We start from the raw sequence: 14622 nt of genomic DNA on the forward strand, positions 1-14622 counted from the left end.
AAACTTCTTAAAGGTTGTGCAGATTTTTCTTCAACTCCTTGTCTTGGTAGTTACAGATTCCCTTAACTCTTTGCATACAGAAGTGCTTCCTGGCTTCAGTCCTAAATGTAATTCTTCTTAATTTCCAGTGGTGTCCTCGAGGTATATGATTCATCCTTAAGGTGAAAGGATTGTGCAGGATCAACTTTCAGTGCCTTTGATTTTGAAGACCTGGATTAGATTCCCATGCAGTCTCCTCTTCTTGAGACAACAACCTCTTCTTCATTTTTATTTTTCCCCACTTCTATGTAGGGTTAATGTTTTATAAGTTTCGGCTAGATACCTTTCCTGACACCAACACTATCTACTTGTCTGGGATTAAATCTATTAGATCTATTTTATTCTGTTAAATCTGGTTTGGAATTTAATTGTTTTAACAGGTTTAATTCTCTGAGTCTGTCAGAGTAACACATGTTCTTAAGTCCTGCGATGCTCTCCTCTGCGCAGCTTCAAGTGCTGTAGTGTCTTTTTTGTAGAATGATGACCACAACTGCACACAATACTCCAGATGCATTCTCACTAGTGCATTATATAATCTAAGCATAACATTCCTCTATTTTTATTCGACAGATTTTATGATAAAACCTAACATTTTATTTGCCTTTTTAATCACTTCTGCACATTGCTTACTCAGTGTAAATGTGCAAATGCAAACCCAGAGATTTTCAGAGGTTACTTTCTGAAAGACAGTGTCTTCCATTCTGTATTTATAATTGATGTTTCTATTTCCTGTGTGTGGCCCTTTTTCACTTTACTACAATAAACTGCATTTTTCAACGGTTTGCCTAGTTCTAATGCTTGTCCAAGTCTTTTTGAATTGTTCAAGCTTCAGAACTGGGAGAATACTTGGAAAGAAAGACTCTGAGTTAGTTGATCTTCTCTACTTGGATTAGACTCCCACTTTTTTCTAGGTGAGGACAATGTTTTTACAGTAGGAGATTGTAATTACAGTCCTGACTACATCCAAATACATTGTCAGCTTCTGTAATCTAAAACAGCTTCTGTAATCTAAAAATTTTACATCTAAAATTTGGTGAGGCCAAGACAATATCTCGAAATAGGTAGCAGAGTTTAAACCCTTAGTATCCCAAACCTGTTTTTTTCTAAAATATTTGTGTGCCATCATATCCTCTTTGTTGACAGTGCTAAGGTGGGGGGAAGATAGCCACACTATTCATTGAATGGGGTTAACTAACAGCTAATCATGAATGATGATTTGACCCTCTTCTGGTGTCGTAGTATGAAAGCTACTGGCCAGATGGGTATTTCATATGCTTATTATATTTACAAATATTGTGACTTATGCATTACAAAAACGTATAGTGCATTTAGATTATTCATTCACAATAGTGTAAGGAAATGCATAATCATTTCTCATTTGTAATGTTAGTAGTGTTTCTTAGCTATTTTTATTTTATGATGCTCCAAACGTTGTAGGCAACACATACAGTAGATATGCAAGGAAGTTAATAAGTTTGTTTTGGTAGGTGGTTTGCTAAATGCTAATAGTCAAGAGGAGAAAAACCAAGTGTTGTGGCAGACAAAACAAATAGGCTTTGCAGGATGGTGTTTTCTCCTTAATTGAGTTTTACTTAGAAAATATATAAACCTCTTAGTAAAGTTTATCTTGCCTTTCTCTCTTTCTCTCTCCCATAATTGTCCATAACATTACATTGTAAATCAGTAGGCTATTTGTGATTGGCTTCACTACATTTGTGCATTGTGAGTGAGTGAATGTGGATATCTTGTGCCCTGCCCATTTCAAACTCCGTGTAGCAGAATTCAGTGCTTTATGGAAATCATTTCCTTTTTTTTTTGCATTTCATGGTGCTGTAAACTTTTCCCAAATTTTTGTTAACTTTATTGGTAAGGTCAAATAATTGTTTCATCTTTAATATATACAGTACTGGTCAAAAGTGTTTGAACACCTCAATATTTCTAATTTGTCTTCAAATGTAATCAATTGAAATACAATGAATGACCTAAAATGGTGAAAAGATAAGCATTATACTGCCAGAAGTTTAAATTTAAAGTTTGTTATCAAAATCTGAAAAATGAGAAAAATTCAGAATATTACAAATGGGACTTGTTCAAGGAACAACAAATAGGTTACAACCTACAGATGTTCTGCTGAAATTCAAGTAAAGGAAGCCTTGCAAGTTGAAGCAAACAATTTGCACAGGTGTCCCAACTTGTGTTGATTACTTGAAAACCCTCTGTCTTAAAGCAGAGTTGGAACAGACTGTATTACTACACCCTCTGAAGTACTACGTGGACAATACTTCAGTGACAATGGCAAGAAAATGCAATTAAATGAAATGAGACGGAGCATTATTACATTTAGAAGTGTAGGCCTTTCATTTTGAGAAACTGCCAAAAAAAAATCAAACATTACATTGGTCTGCTACACAATCCAAAGGCAATTGGAAACTGGACGAAACTCTGAAAAGAAGTGATCTGGCAGACCGAAAGTCACAACTCGATCAGAAGACAGATTTCTGAGGGTCACCAATGTGGCATCTCACAGCACAACAGCTTCATGTACAACTTAACACTACAGGTTGAAAAAAGCAAGTCTCAGTTTCTCCTGTGAGAAAGAGACATTGTGTCTAAGGTTTAACAGGGTGAGTGCCATTTTAGAAAGCCATTCCTTAAAGGACAAAATAGGGCCTTGAAATACCAGCTGTGGACTACTGCAGACTGGAAGAAAGTCTTATGGGCCAATGAATCGAAATTTGGAACTCTGATAGGAAGAGTTCTGGCAGACCCAAAGTCACAATCCAATCAGAAGATACCTTTCTAAGGGTCACCAGCTGAAGCACAACAGCTTCAAGCACAGCTTAACAGTGGTCACAAAAAGCAAGTCTCAGTTTTGACTGTGAAGAGGAGACTTTGTGCTGCAGATTTGACAGGGTGAGTGGCAGTTAAGAAAGCCATTCCTTAAAGGACAAAATAGGGCCTTGAAATACCGGCTGAAGACTCCTGCAGACTGGAAAATGATCTTCAGTCCATCATGCAGGATGTTTGTACACCATCGAGTTGGTGAAAGGATGGTTCCTCAGTGTGTGACACCAATTGTCAAACATGGAGAAGGAAGTGTAATGGTCTGGGGTTCTTTTACTAAGGATTCAGAATTGGTGAAACCTGCACAGTCATTTTTAATCAAAAGGGTCACCACAGTTCGGCGGTTATATCAACAAATGGTGGCTACTTTGTTGAATCAAAACTCTGAATAAAAGTTTGTACACCTGAGGATTCCTTGACTTATTTTTGTTTATTTGACATTGTTTATTTGTTCTATGCCTTGATTTCATGAAACTCTAAACTGAGTGCATTTCCATAAAAACTGAGGTGTTCTAAAATTTCTGGCCAGTAGTGTATAAATGTGTATGAAGTTATTTCTAAGTAGAGTATTATATGTTTTGCTCAAAATCAATAGAATGACAGTAAAAAGATTACTCTGTACACACTTTTAGATATTTACCATTAATCTATAATAATGAAGTCATCAGAGAGGGGTAGATATGCCTCTCTACATAAAGGATTGCATAAAATTAGGTGAATTGTGTCATAACACAGTCTGTACAGCTTGGAATAGTTATAGAGGGTGCTATATAGTTTTTGGCAAGATTATACTTCTTGTTTGGAGAAAATCATAAATATGACTTGAGTGTAAGTTTCGCTTCCTGTTTCTTATGTAATCTGTCTGACTGGTTATGTGTTGCTGCTTACATGTACAAAACTTGTTCGTAACAAGGAAATAAATATTTAGTATTCTATTATTTAGCTTTTACTTAATATAAATAACTTTCTAGTTTCCACATTTACCTTTTGGTATTTTTGTTTTTTTTTTTTTTTGTGACCTAAAAATGCCCCCATCTTTTGCCATAGAAACTCAAATGTTCTCGTAATATTGCAGAACTGGGAGAAAATTAACAATTTATTTCGAAGCTGCAGCAAGATGATATTACTTCCTCAATTTTATGGAAGGTGATGGGTGTTGCTCGTGATTTCTTAGCTTAGACTTTTGTGTCATGCATCTGAAATATTCACCACATATTAGCATAACCCCATTCACAGAGAGCATGTGGATTGATACGACAGAATACTCAGTATTGTTTTAGTCATCTCAGCTTGTTGTGCATGCCCGCTGTACTGCATATTTAATCTAACAGTAAAATGCTTTAACAGCTTCTTTACATATGTGACACATGTTCTTCCTACTTGTTAAACCCGGCAGTAACATCTTGAAAACTTATTGAAAGCAAAATAGAAATTTAGTGGTTCAACACTCCATTTTAATATTGTAGCCATGCAAGGCTCACTTTAAGGCTGAGATGTTATTCACAATCACACCCTTGTAAAATCATCAAATCCCCTAAAGTTCAAAATGTGGAATTTGTTTAATATTGGAACCTGTAGAGAGTTGCATATGGACAGTGTGTTGGATTCCTTTAAAGTGCTTTCACCTAAAAATCATACATAAGCATCTTTCTGTTATTTTAAACAAGTTAGGAACTGCTCAAAGAAACCTGAGCAACCTTCCTAACTTTCCCTCCCCATCTTCATGCAGACCATACTTTCTAGATATAATAAAGAAACTATATCGGTGCATTCAAAAAAGTTTACAATTAGATAGCCAGTGGCAGCATTGGGAGTGTTTGAGTCTTTCCAATAAGATTTTAAAATTATGAATAGAATTCCTCTTCTGATAAAAACACATTCATTTTGACACATGGTTTAATTTAACACAAATTTGTATATTGTATACTTAGACTATTCAACATGTGTCCAGATCAAGATCCTAATTGAGAAAGATGTTGTCAGACACCTGTTTCACTGTGTTACATACTTTGGGAATGTGACTTATTGAGAATGTTTTGAAATACAATCATTTGGTTGTTTATCAGATAGTCTTTTGATCACAACAATTCCTTATCCATGCAACACTGTAACCACAAGGGTGCACCAGAGAGCCCCGAGCCACAGACATAACAATAGAGCACACACTGTACAAATAAAATCAAGGATTTTTATTCTTTTTTGGCACTTCTTGCACAACAATTCTTCCTCCTTCTCCATCTTCGAGTTTTGCCTAGTGTCTCCTGACTCTGAATCCTTCATTTATGGCAGTTGGCTTCCTTTTATGCTGAACCCGGGAATGCTTCCAGAGCTACACCACATCTTCCAGAAAGCACTTTTGGGCCATAATGAAAGTAAGGACGTTCTTCCCCGACAGGGGGAAAGTCCATTGCAGGGAAAACAACACGCATTCACATTATGACCAATTTAACAGCACCACTTTGTGATGATGGTGGAAGACCAAACTTCTAAAGTATAAACCTTAAACAGGTATATGGAAACTAGGAGGACTTCATACAGACTATGACCAGATCAGCATTTGAACCATGAGGTAACCGCTCTGACCATTACTCTGCCATACCTGTCCTAATTATGATCTGATAACCCAAAAATATTTTTAGGACTGAGTATGAGCAAAAGTTAACATCATTTTTGAACTTTACTATAGTTGTAGAAATATGAGTGCAATAGGAATTGCAGTATTTAAGTATTATTATGCAGTAGACTGGAATATAACCCTAAATGCTGCCAGTCCACTGCAAGACACACTTGCACAGATGTCTCAGGTGGTTCCACCCTTTTTGTCTTTTGGAATGTGGAATTGGGAGAACTGTGAGAACACCTATGCAGACGTAGGGAGAGCTAGATGCTAAGTCCACACAGACAAAGAATGAGACACCTCAGTCTGTGAGGCAGGATGGCAAATCTTTGACTGTGTTTATTAAAGGTAAAATAAAAAATTATAAAAACACACTGTCCTTTGTTTCAGAATGCTGTAGTGGTGTATATTCTTATAATAGGTCTGAATACACTAGTAATGGCTACAAACAGTGTCCTGCTTGGTGGGGGTTGTTATGAGTCACCAAGATAACTATGTCAGTTGAAACCGTGCTTCAGTGTAACTGAAATTCATGGTCCTGTTAATCATGCCCACGCTAGGCAGGGAATTCATTCATAACAATAAAAAGTGAAAGCTTAATAATTAAACATAGAAAAGAATGCACGGAGGTGTAAAGGAAACAAATTTTCAGATTCTCATGAATGTCACTATTCAAAGTCCTCCCTAAAAAAGTTAATATAGAGAGCCAGCAAATTTTTGGTTATCAGATCACATTGCTTTTTTGTCTTTACGTATCAGCAAAAGACATGTTAACAGAAGATTTCAGAATGTTAATAGAATGACACATATATTTCAAAGGGATTAATGTTTAACATTTGCTGTCTGTAGGAGGTGGACGACAAGAGCAGATCTTCCATTGCTCTGGTGGCGACAGGTGGCACTGGACGATTAGATGGAGAAGGAGTGGTCGCTAAACGACACCGGGATGAAAACCTGCTGCCCTTGGTCATCCCTGTATCTGTGCCAGTAAAACGTGTGACTGATGCCTCACTTGAAAAAGATGATGCGGAGAAAGATGGGAGCCAGCGGACTGGACCTTCTGACAGAGGGCCACTGGAGCAAAAGGCTTCAGTCATTGTCACACGGCGCAGATCCCTCAGGAATTCCCTCTCAGAAAGCACAAACCAGGTAATTCATTTTATGTCTGCCCAGATGGATTTTTACATTCACGGAGCAGCTGAACATCTTCAAAGACTAATCTGTACTTAACTACTGTAGCACTAGCAGTGAAAGAAACAAATAGTAATTAAATTTATCTCATGCATGGTTGCCTAATCTGTTTGACTTTGTAAGATAATAAATTCACAGTTAGAAGAGGGCTTGACTTCTGAAATGTGCTAGCAGCCCAGCTTAGTGTTTGCTCAGCCAAACAGTTAATTTCCTTTTTTCCATCTGTCTAATGTACACTCTTATTTCATGTTCTGCAGGCTATTAACCAAATCAGCACACCTTTACACTGTCATCTGTATTTACTAATTCAGTTATTTGATAATTTGTTGCATTGTAGTTCTCAGGGATACTAGAAGGATCGTCTGCAACTGTCAATAATTTATCGTTGCATGGTGCACTGATCACAGAAAGCCACACGTGTTATTAGACATTGCTAAACAGTGCTTTGCTTATGTGTGTGTGTTTTATATATAGATAGATAGATAGATATCTATATATAGATATATCACACACACATACACATTGGTTCCAACTCGCAAATCACATTTTTTTTTTTCCTCAAGATGTCTAAATGCCTGAATGCTATGCATTTTTTTTCCCCTGACATTCTTAAGGTACATACTGCATGAGTGAGAGTATACAACTGTGTGCAGCTGTGTTTTTTGTGTTGCATGGAGAGAATTAAGAGGAAATTTGCATTGTAGTGAGCGATCACATGCCAAAGTAAATTCTTTATAAAATAAATGATCTTAATGTTATACTGATAGGATGTGTTCAGTATAAATTGGTTTCTCGTGCGACGCTAGATGTGTCCTTTCAGATTAACATAATTCATAGAGATTTATGTTAGTTGAAATAGTCAGGAGGTTGCAGATGACACGTTATCTATACTAATAAAAGGCAAAGCCCTCACTGACTGACTCACTCATTCACTCACTGACTCCTCACTAATTCTCCAACTTCCCATGTAGGTAGAATGCGCAAATTTGGCAGGCTCATTCCTTACAGCTTACTTACAACAGTTAAGCAGGTTTCATTTTGAAATTCTACACGTAACGGTCATAAAGGTCAAGAACGTCCGCCATGTTGAACTTTCTTATTTACGGCCCCATCTTCATGAAATTTGGTAGGTGGCTTCCCTGAGCTAACTGAAACCAATGTACGTACTTATTTCGGTGGTATGACGCCACTGTCAGCCGCCATATTGAACTTTCCAACGTCACTAATTCTCCAACTTCCCATGTAGGTAGAAGGCTGAAATTTGGCAGGTTCATTCCTTACAGCTTACTTCCAAAATGTAAAGCAGGTTTCATTTCGAAATTCTACGTGTAACGGTCATAACGGTCAACAACGTCCGCCATGTTGAAGTTTCTTATTTATGGCCCCATCTTCTCGAAATTTGGTAGGCGGCTTCCCTGCACTAACCGAAACCAATGTACGTACTTATTTCGGTGGTATGATGCCACTGTCGGCCGCCATATTGAACTTTTGAACAGTCTTTGTTACTTATGGGCCCATCTTCAAGAAATTTGGTACACGGGTTCCCAACGCTACCTGAATCCTACTACGTACATATATACGTCCATAGCCTGCACCTTGGTCACCGTGTGAGGTGGCGTTGGGTCCCCAATCCCAACGCCTCCCACGTTGTTGGCTGCCTGCCTGTATAAGACCGTCCGTCGCTCCGGTCTCGACATTCTCTTCTTTGCTTCGCCACAGGAATCACGTCTCCCTACTGATAACTACAGCCTTTTTGTTTAATCCATGGCTTCTCCGCTGTTTTATTGTTTGTTTATTACAATTATAGTTATTGTATAGGTATTTTAGACTTACTTTACATTGCTCAGGTACCCATTTCCTTTATCATTCCAACCCCCATTACTATGTCTATTGAGATGATCACTATCGATCAAAGAACTGTCACTTACCGAGTGGTTTCCATGCCCGGAGATGGCACCTACCTTTTCCATTCTCTTTGTTACATATTTCACGGCCATATCAGGCTCACTCTTGATATCCGGAGGAACATTGTGTCTTATGTATTGAATGACTGGGACAGGTTCAAGGTGTGGACTGATGACGGTACAGGAGATAATTATACTACACAGGAGCACTAGAAGAGTGAAATACTTAAGCCCTTCACCTATGGTTCTCCATGTGAGTTGATGGATGCTGCTGAATTGTTCGGTTGTCGCTTTCAAGTGTACCGAAATGGCCAAATATTTTACACCTTTCGACAACAGCCAATGCCTCTTAAACATCTTAGATTCACAGGTGACGATTTCAGTAGTGGACACTTTGATGTTTATGAATGTTTAAACTCTCAAAAGCTGGATGTGATTTTATCGATGAAACCGGTTGTGTGCTTACAACGCTTGACAGATGCCGAATGTCACTTCAACACAACAAATCCTGCAAATACTGTCGTAATTGAAACAAACCATGAAACTCAAACCGATTATGACAGCAGCAATCCAAGCTATGAGATTTGAGACAAGATTATTGTTCACATGGCCAACTGTAAGTTACATGCTCAAGAGTAAGCTTAGCGCACAGCTTGGTCATGTTACAACCGGAGGGCCGAACTGACAACATGGTATACAAAGAGATCCTTAACAAATAATTATTGGCATATTTTCCCTCAGTTTAAAAAGGTGTCATTTTCTTCTTAATAAAAATTTTAATGCAGTACTTCACCGCTGCGAAGCGCAGGTATTTTGCTAGTATAAAATAAACAAAAGTGTTGCCCACCTGAACGTTTGTGGTCTGTATTTTAGTGCCGTGTATGATCAAGTATTTGACTAAATGAAGTTGTTGGGTGCTACGACAATGGAGTATAGTGACCAGAAACAAATTTGAGCATACTCTTAAGTGGAAACTTGAGGTAATAAAGTCTTGCAAGTTTGTCACTGGGGTTGCTGATGTGAGATACCAGCTCATTTTTCTTTACTTTTCTCTTACTTGCAGTTTGGGCTTTATGGTTGAGTATTTATTAATTTGAATCCAAATGTTTTTCTTACCAAACTTCAATAAAAATTTGGTCGGATAAAGAGAGTGAGATTATTATGAATTAATATTATTTCGTATTTAATCATTTTCTCATAATTTCAGTTTTTACACCCAGTCATGAAAGCTGCTACAGTCTTAAGTCTAGGACAGTCACTTCTATGAGACACTGTACCACTCTCTTCAGCAATGGAAGAGTACCATAATACATATAATGTCTTATTTTTCCCTACTTGAGTAATAATGTCTGATTGAACAAATAGCACAAGCAAATGGGTTTATTATCCTATTGCTTACATTTTCAAGGTTTAAGATCCCATGTAAATGATATCTGGAAAATATCCATCCCATATTGCATTTTTTTTGATGAGCAGACAATCACCTTTTGTGCTTTATAGGTCACGAGTGGAACCACAGAGACCTATAGTTCAGTATTATGTTTCACTTTTGTGATTGTTGTTAATCATCCATGCAAATGTATTGTGTTCTTTTATGGAATAAAATTGTGTTTCTATCTTGCTGCTGAATAGTGAATTTTATGTGGTGGCCAACAGCTATATGAATAAGGCTTGCACCCTAAAAAACCTTTTGGGAAGCACCATTATCATTTGTGTGAAGCATCTAAATGTTATTTTGTGTGTATTAGATAAGATTTGTGAAATTAAATATATTTTAATGTTGTCTGGTAAATATTCCATGAATCCACGTTTTGCCAAATTTGAGGAAAAATAAAAGACCTCCATACTTTGTGTAACGGCATCAACTTATCTAATACTTGATCATTTCCATTTTTGATTTGATTTATAAACTTTCTTTTTGTCTCTAGGACGAAGAAGTTTCCAAAGATGATGAAGGAAAATCTGGAATTAAATCAAAACGACGACCACGCCCAGAGCCACTCTTCATCCCTCCAAAAACCGGGCCATTTATTACCCCTCCTGTGTACTCCAATATTACTCCCTATCAAAGCCACCTTCGTTCTCCAGTGCGGCTCGCAGATAACCCCTTGGTCCTTCCCCCTTATACCCCACCTCCTATTCTTAGCCCTGTTCGTGAAGGCTCAGGCCTCTATTTTTCTGCTTTCCTGTCATCCAGCTCTAGCAGTCTCCCTGTTCCGCCAGCTGCCACCCCAAAATCTGCAACACGCAGTCTTCTTCGATCTAGTAAGCTCATAATTTTCTTTTTTGATTTTTTTATTTCTGCAAAAGTGTGTCTTATTTGAAAGTTAAGGCAGAAATTTAAGTCTTAAAATTCCTGTACAGAAGCATACACAGATTGCCTCAGGACTGTCCTTTTATAACTAACAATCATACGAAAAGGACTATTTAAAACTTATAAAGGTTTTCATGCTTATCTTTATTTTGGAAAATACTGTATTGTAGAAGATTAGATGAACAACTAAATAAATACTGTGGAGTCGACTACTGTATAAAATTACCATGTGGTTTGTGATTTGCGACTATTGATAACTTCATCTGGGCTTCATGTTGTCTGTTAGATTTGGTGTAAACATAATCAAGATAAATATTCTAGAACTTGGAAATGGGTAATTATTTTATATAAAGGGTTGTATGTTTTTTTTTTTTTTTATATATAAGTAGGGAGGAGTAAATAGAAACTACAAATCATTGTTATCCATATAGAGGGTCTACTCTTCAGTAAAGTAACTCTGTCTTAGCAATACACATTTTTGCCATATGTTGTGTATCTGTCTCCAGTAGAAGACCTTAAAGATATCTTACAATATCCAGTCTCATGCCTTGCCTGTATGAACGTTTATTCCATAAGTTGTATCTTAACCATTTATGCTGCATTGCATATAGACTAAGCATATTATTCACATGCATTGTGTCCTTAACCTTGAGTAAGAGGTATAGGTTATTAACACTGAGGTTTTGGGCATACTAGCCATAATGCCTTCTGGTTTATTCACTAATTGTAAATTTGACTCCAGTGTACTTTTTAATCAACTAACTGGTAAATGACTGATATAAGCAGCGTATTTGGGTCGTGTCTGATGCATACATTCATATTCCCTTCTAAGTGTATTCATGCATTTTCTTATTACTGCTGTGGTTTTGTTTGCAGACAGCTCAGAAATCACACCCCCTATCCTCCCAATTATGGGAGATGCGACTCCAGTCAGCATAGAACCGTAAGTTATTCCTTTTTTTCTTTTTCTTTTTTTTCATTTAAATATATATTGTACTTATGGCAACGGGTCGTATAGACCCATATTTGTGTGGTCACTCATCTACATGGTGGTGTGCTAGGGAGGCAGCATAAAGAAAAGGGATGCCTCACGCCTGGACAAACTGGTGAGGAAGGCAGGCTCTATTGTTGTCACAGAGCTGGACAGTTTAACATCCATGGCAGAGCGACGGGTGCTGAGCAGGCTCCTGTCAATCATGGAGAATCCACTGCATCCACTGAACAGGATCATCTCCAGACAGAGGAGCAGCTTCAGTGACAGACTGCTGTCACCGTCCTGCTCCACTAACAGACTGAGGAGATCGTTCCTCTCCCACACTATGCAACTCTTCAGTTCCACCCTGTTTGGGGGGGTAAACGTTAACACTATATGAGATTATAGATTGTTATACCTGCCTTGCACTCTCCCACTTTGCATTTTTTAACTTGCACTGCTTTTTTTTATTGCTCTTTAATCAATATTGTTTTTATCAGTGTGCTGCTACTGGAGTATGTGAATTTCCCCTTGGGGATTAATAAAGTATCCATCCATCCATCCCAAACTGTTCAGTGAGCTGCAAGTCAAATCAGGCCTGCTTGCAAGTTTTCTCTGTCCCAAGTGAGGCCTGGTGCCAAAGGTGGGGGATGCAAGATGGAGCTCCCCTCCACCCAGCTCTGCCACCTTCTTAATTTTAGGTGACAGGATTTTTCAAGCACTCTGCTTGAATTCAGGGGAGCATAATCGGTCACCCATCCAGTCCACACTGACACTGTTCCATATTTCAGTGCTGAAGGAAGGACTGTAAATAGTATGTATCCTAGTTTTCGAACAGTCTTCTACGGTCATTTCTTAAAGTGGCACATCAGTACTCACTAGTGATTTTATTGATGTCGTTAGTCTATAGTTTGTATAGTATTTTCGATAAACTTAATGTTACAATATTTGTAGATTTTTTATGTATACCATGTTTTCTTTTGCATAAAAATGTATAAGTACAGTTGTGACTTGGACATGTGACTATATATGAAGTTGAGAACCTGCGGGGAGGGTAATTTCATGTGTGTTCCTGTGGCTTAAAAAGATATTCTGTGAATAGAGCAGCAGGTTGAACTGAAAAAAAAGACAAAGTATTAGAGAGTACAGTGAGGAGACCTCAAGAAGGAGGAAGTTCCCTTTAGGAAATTTAGGTACTTTACTGAGCATCTCCTGAGGCTTACAGCAGAAGTCAGTCTAGGTCCTTGTCACAAAGGAGCTAAAAATCTTTTCCTTCCAAGAGCAATTAACTATTGCTCATGTGTGTGCCAATCCCCCCCATCTTGTTCCCGAACATTGAATCCGTTATGAAAGGTAAACGTTGGAGGAAATCAAATAAACAATCTTATTACATTTTGTTTGAGCAAATGTTTTTAATAGCATAGTAAAATCTCAATGAATGAATTAAAAAAAACTGACTTTATGATACCAGATTTTAGTATGGAATATTCTATATTACTGCAATGTTTCTAAATCTGAAAGTTGCAATGGCTCCATTTCAACTGAAATATCAGTTCATGAGTTATATTAAAAGTATGCTAAACATTCTGTTTCTTAAAATAGTGGCACTTCACATGAAAGGGAACCATTTATTGCAAATCAGACAGGTCAATTGAGCATTCTGGAATGATGGCATCATAAAGTCATGCTTTTTGATTCATTTGTTGTTGAAATAATGATTCTTAGTATCAGTTGTGTGTGTATATAATGTAAACAAGTAGATGATTGAATGGGATGCCCAGGATTGAAAGAGGAAGTGCATCTGTTAAATTATGTCAGAGCTGCAGGGATTGTTTGGTGCCTGGTTTAAACCAGGCCAAAGAGGAGTTTTTGATCAATGAAAATTCGGCACCAGGTAAAACTGTTTGAGCACCCCAGCTCTAGAACATTATGTGGTCACAATTTATGCACCTGGGCTTGAGTATCTCCTGTACCATTTAAAATTTTTGATCTTGTCATATAACTTTATATATTATATATGTTTGAGGAGTGAGTACCTCATCATTTTTAGTGACATGACAGCATTGTAACCCTGGCATTCAGATGCTATTCCTAGTTGCTCTAGTCAACTATTGTCAATGTTTCCTACTGACCAGACCTGTTGTGATGATCTATTGATTTTGTCTCCAGAGTAACTTGGGTTGCTTTCACTCAGGCCAGGTTTTCTTACTACCACTTTACAGACTTGCCATCCCCATTTAGCCAACAAAGCATGTAAGGTTGTTGCACATTATTGTCTTCCCTCATGTTATATTATCTGCTGCATAATTTGATGTTGACTTTCAGGTTTTGGTGGTGTTTGTTTAATTTTTTTTGCCTCTTTTTACAGGAGAATAAACATTGGCCCTAGGTATCAGGCTGAGATTCCTGAACTCAGAGATAGGGCACAAGCACACCTGGATCTTCACAAGGCTGAGCTGGTGTGGACTCCACTTGAGCAGCAAAAAGTGTACAGCGATGAACCAGGTAGTTGTAAATTCTATCCATCCATCCATTATCCAACCCGCTATATCTTAACTACAGGGTCACGGGGGTCCCGCAAGACCAGAATATTGTCAGATTTTTTTCAAGTCACGCCCTCCTATCAACCATTTTCAAACAAGACCACGGTACTCTTACCTCTCAGTCTTGTGAATGCTTTTGTCAGACACACTTCGTGCACTCTCAGCTCTTCTAAATTTTAACGTTTTCCTCACTTTAA

At 37.8% G+C, this 14622-nt stretch overlaps 1 protein-coding gene across 3 annotated transcripts in view; it reads left to right on the top strand.

Moving 5' to 3' along the window:
* mideasb (mitotic deacetylase associated SANT domain protein b) overlaps positions 1–14622 on the top strand; it is a 96103-nt gene that overhangs the window by 56367 nt on the left and 25114 nt on the right. For all 3 annotated transcript variants that reach the window (XM_039742261.1, XM_039742262.1, XM_039742263.1), the window contains exons 3-6: positions 6350–6649; positions 10524–10860; positions 11786–11852; positions 14251–14387. In XM_039742261.1, the coding sequence (XP_039598195.1) occupies positions 6350–6649; positions 10524–10860; positions 11786–11852; positions 14251–14387 (841 nt within the window). The remainder of the gene's footprint in view (positions 1–6349; positions 6650–10523; positions 10861–11785; positions 11853–14250; positions 14388–14622) is intronic.

The sequence above is a fragment of the Polypterus senegalus genome, chromosome 18 (genome assembly GCF_016835505.1).
Source record: "Polypterus senegalus isolate Bchr_013 chromosome 18, ASM1683550v1, whole genome shotgun sequence".
Lineage (NCBI taxonomy): Eukaryota > Metazoa > Chordata > Cladistia > Polypteriformes > Polypteridae > Polypterus > Polypterus senegalus.